At 33.4% G+C, this 5,095-nt stretch overlaps 1 protein-coding gene across 1 annotated transcript; it reads left to right on the plus strand.

Moving 5' to 3' along the window:
* Window positions 1–2,582: 2,582 nt before the first annotated feature.
* On the plus strand, window positions 2,583–3,104 carry LOC110686280 (beta-amyrin 28-oxidase-like). The gene has a single exon (XM_021862895.1). The coding sequence runs from the start codon at window positions 2,583–2,585 to the stop codon at window positions 3,102–3,104; it is 522 nt and encodes a 173-aa protein (XP_021718587.1).
* The last annotated feature ends 1,991 nt before the right edge of the window (window positions 3,105–5,095 follow it).

The raw sequence follows: 5,095 nt of genomic DNA on the forward strand, positions 1-5,095 counted from the left end.
CGGACCCTTGATTTATTTGATTAGTTATAATTATTTGCTAAAAGCATTCGTTAGAGATATGAGATCAAATCATATCGGAAAATATATGTGTTATATATTTTATTATCAAGAGAATAATATATGTTTCGGGTAAAAACAATGGGACCTTTGACAAGGTCCTTTTCTGTGGGCCGAAGACTGATCTCGGTCCAAGTGATGATTGGGCTGAGAGTTTCTAGCGCAGCAGACACACGTGAACTGCCCTCGGGGGTGTTGCCGAGAAAGGCCCCTCCGATGCCGAAGTCAGTAAAGTGTTTAGAGAGAGAAAGCTATGCAATAATATTAATTGTTTGAGGCTTAATGTGTGTATTTCCCTAGAGAGAGAGGTTTGAAGACCTTTATACATTTTCTCAATAGATAAGTGAGCCGTGAATAAAGTGGACTTGCCATCTTGACCGGGCCTTAGCTGACTTGACATGGTTTGGAGAATTGAATCTTAGTCTTGGGCTTTATAATTAAATCATTTATGAACCGACCCAATTGAAGTAAATTGGACCCAAACAATATATTTAGCTTTATTTATGTTAATATATTATTTAGTGAATATATATCTTTAGGATTTATAATTATGGTGGTATATCTTATAAGAAGATTATTTCCTATCTTATTATCTTAGGTTTTTGTATAAATATTCTACCTATCGATGAATAATAACCAAGCCATACTATTATCTCTTTCCCTTAAATTTCTCATCGGGAAATCTATATTAAAATGGAGTTTTTAGGAGAATTTTCCCACTTAAACTTTACTTTACCCCCTCCTTTTATTTTACAAAATTATTAATTTTTCTTAAGGAACTTCAATATTTATTATTATGTTTTACTATAGAATTACATTTCTTTTGCTTAGAGAGTTCTATATTTCAAATTTTCAATTACCATCAATTTCAAAAACTAGCATGGCTTGGGAATTATATATCTAGTTAAATGACTACATTGCTAAAATGTATCTATCCATCTATAATTATACTAAAATAGAGGACACTCAACCTAAAACTTGACACATGTTGCTCTCACAATGAAAATTTTCCCGCTTAATTACATAATATTATTTATGGTAATTCTAAAATTTATTGCAATATATTAATGTGCAATCTAACGAATATTTTTAGTCATACTAATAATCACTAATTGATCTCATGATAATATTTTTTAATTTGATGCAAAATTGATCTCATGATGATGTAATTTAAGTAAGTTGTACAATTTAGAATAATTATTTAAATACCAGTGTTAAATCATGCTATGATATTTCTAGGAGCTATATATGTTAGAGCGTAACTTTTGATTTTCATTGCATCATTATTATTAAAAAATTGCTTTGATAAGTAAATTATATATATGAACTTATTAAACCGTGCAATTGCACGGGAACTATACTAGTTGATTGTACTGATTTACGCGTGATTTTATCATGCATTCCTAAATTTATACCAAATTAGAAAAGACATCAAATGCTTATTGTTAGCCCTAAGGGCTACATATAGTATTACCTTATTTTTGTTGGTAGGTAAGATGTAGGCCCTATCGGACTGATACCCCTCACGGTCAACCCAACCCGGGTTAGCAGCCTAGACAATTTGAGAGAATGGGGGAAACGTAAAGGAATCCCACCCTCCAAATTATCGCTAATAGGGATTGAAGCTCCAACTTCATGGTTAGAAGGTTGGAAGGTGCTCTTCAAACCTCCATTAAACCAAGCTTAATTAGCTTTGTAACAAGTATATACATATGGTGAGGAGTTTCCACCATCTCCATCAAGAAAGCTTAATTACATACATATATGGGAAAACCCCTTTTATTATCTTAGGTACCGCTCCTACCCCGCACTTTTCCATGCATTTTTTTGAAACAATAGTAGCAATAGTCTACAATACGCGAGTTGAACTTTCGAAAATGGATGAAGTATGTATATATATGCATTATGTGTGTATGTATTGGGTGTGTAATTGGTGTATATTTGAATACGGGTCAAATCCAAATCGATTAGAGTTAAAATTCGGTTGTGAAAAATTGAGTCCAATCTTATTCGAATTTTCAAAAATCTAATTTAATCCAATCTAAATTAAATTTCGGCACTATGGATCCAATCCGAATTACAGCCGATCAAATATAATTTTTATGTAATTTACGTGGAAAATATTATTTTAAATTGAAAACCTTTTTGAAACTGGGGTCCTCTATTTATGATATGGGTCTTCTTGCACAAGCCCATAACTGCCCTTGCCAAATACAACTATGCACACTAATAGTGAATTGGTTGATATACACACGAAGTACACGTTATATACTTATATACTTGTGTCACAATTCATAAATTGAATCAATTCATATCATAGAGCGTTCTTTAATCACACTATTCTTTATGGCTATGATTATGATGCTAGGTATTGCTATTATTCTTACTACCCTCTTTTTTCTTGTTAGTAAAACAAGTAAGTTTTGGTTTAATAATTCAAAGCTTCCTCGAGGCGAAAATGGATGGCCATTACTAGGGGAAACCATGAGCTTTATTTCATGTCCGGCTAAATTTATGTAAGAGTAATGGATATAAAGGCACAAGAGCATTTGAAGGCGCATTGGCTATCTTTTAACGAAGTCAAGGCCCAATTGATATCCAAAGAGTTTGTTTTTTCGCTTGCTTGTCATGTATTTATCGGGTGCAATTCAGATGCAATTAGGGAACTTGCCAAGCCCTACTACACCTTAGCCGATTGGCTTCTTTCCGTGCCAGTGAACTTGCCTGGGACACCCTACAACCAGGCTTTGAAGGCGTCTAAGGTTGTTCAAGGAAAGCTTCTAGATTTGATCAAGAGGAGAAAGGCAGTATTATTATCAAAGGCGCCAAATAATCACCAAGATATTAAAATCGATGTTCAAGACCTATTGAGTCGAGTTCTTATTACGGCTATGAATCATCAAGATTACAACTTAATAAGTGATGAAGAGTTAGTTGGTCATATTATTGCTCTCTTATTTGCTGGGTTTAATACGAGGGAGCCTCAGTTCCTCATCATGAGGAACACTTTTGTTCCTCATCATGAGGAACACTTTTGTTCCTCATAATGGCATTTTGGAAAATAATGTGATGTTTTTTACTAGTGGGGACCGTCTATGTGTCATGAGTGGAACTCTATGAGCTTGATACATACCCCATGAGTAGAGCTGTCAATTCAGGTAAACAGGTCAGGTTTGGGTCGGGTAAGTGTGGGTCGGGTCATTTCGGGTTAATGTCGTAACTTATACGGGTCGGGTTCGGGTTGGGTCATGGTTGAGTTGGGTAACGTCGGGTCATACATCTTATCGGGATTGGGTCGGGTTAAAAAACAGGTCGGGTGAATAATAGGTCGGGTTTAATTCGGGTTTTCACGGGTTAAAACGGGTTTGGGTCATTCTCGAGTTCGAGTCAGGTTCGGTTCAAGTCAATAATTTGCGGGTTATAATCAAGTCGGGTCATTCTCGGGTTTGAGTCGAGTTCGGTTAAAGTCAATAATTTGCAGGTTATAATCAGGTCGGGTCATTTCCAAGTCGGGTCATTCTCAGGTTCAAGTCGGGTTCGGTTCAAGTCAATTATTTGCGGGTTACAGTCAGGTCATTTACAAGCGGGTCATGTTCGGGTTCAAGTCGGGTTTGGTTCAAGTCAAAAAATTGCAGGTTATAATCAGGTCGGATCATTTCCAAGTCATGTCATGTTCAGGTTCGGGTCTCAATATTGGGTTAATCTGGGTATCGGGTTGATTTCAGGTCGGGTCATATCAGGTTCGGGTACTTTTTTTGGGTCGGTTTGTTAACAGTTCATGTAATGACATTCACGTTTAATCATTATCAATTACTTCATTTATTGTAAGAGAAATAATTTCAGATAAGTTTAAATTTAAGGTAATAAGTTCTAATAAGTTTAGATAAGATCTACATAATAAGTTCATATTAATTCCAATCAGATAGGTTTAGTTTAGATTTTTAGAAGATAAGTTCAAACCCTATTCTAATATATTCACATTGATTCCACTCATTTTAGGGATAACAATTTCAGATAAGTTCATATTCGAGATGACATGTTTAAATAAAATACAATAAGTTCATATAAATTCGGATAAAATAGGTTTAGTTTAGATAAGTTAAAATACAATAATTTTTTTTTCTAAACTTATTTTATTTGAAATTATCTAAACTTATTTATTTTTTATAAGTTCATATCCGAGTTCACGTTTTTTTTAATGGAATTTTTTTTAAAAATATTTAAATGACATTATTTAAAACATTTAAATAAGATTAAATAGGCAAATGAATAATAAAATTAGAAAAATAAAAGACCAATAAAAGCCTTTTAACAGCTCTAGTTCGGGTCACCACTTTCTCGAGTCCAGACAAGTCAAGTCATGATCAGGTACAGGTAAATTATTTGGGTCAGATTATAATCGGGTCATTGTCATATACTCATGCTCGCATCATTATACGAAATTATTTTTTTTTAACTTTTTTTTATTTGATTTTTTTTTTTTTTATTTATAAAATATAAGATAAAACAAACAAGCCTAAGGTCAAATAGTATTTGTAAACCGTAGTTGACTACATTAATGCACATGCACCTACAAAGTAGTAGTATTCGTAAACCATAATTGCTTAATTAAAATATAGAATGAAGTTGCACCTAAAAAGTAGTAGTATTCGTAAATCGTAATTACTAAATTTAAATAAAGAATGCACATGCATCTAAAAAGTAGTGGTATTCATAAATTTTTATAGGTTTTTTAAGACATATAAATTGTAATACATTTGATAATAGAGAATTTAATTGAAAATATTTGAATAAGCTTAAATAGGAAAATAACTCATAGAATTAGAGAAAAAAAAAAAAAAGATATGACGTAATCCTAGATTGCTAGTTAATTTCGGGTCAATAACAAGTCGGGTTGATTTCGGGTCGGGTTAGTGACAGATCAGGTTGAATTTTAGGTCGGGTTAGTAATAGGTCGGGTTAAATTCGGGTCGAGTTAGTAATAGAACGGGTTAGGAATAGGTCGGGTTAAATTCGGGTTTTGACGGGTTAAAACGGG

The sequence above is a fragment of the Chenopodium quinoa genome, unplaced genomic scaffold, assembly GCF_001683475.1.
Source record: "Chenopodium quinoa cultivar QQ74 unplaced genomic scaffold, ASM168347v1, whole genome shotgun sequence".
Lineage (NCBI taxonomy): Eukaryota > Viridiplantae > Streptophyta > Magnoliopsida > Caryophyllales > Amaranthaceae > Chenopodium > Chenopodium quinoa.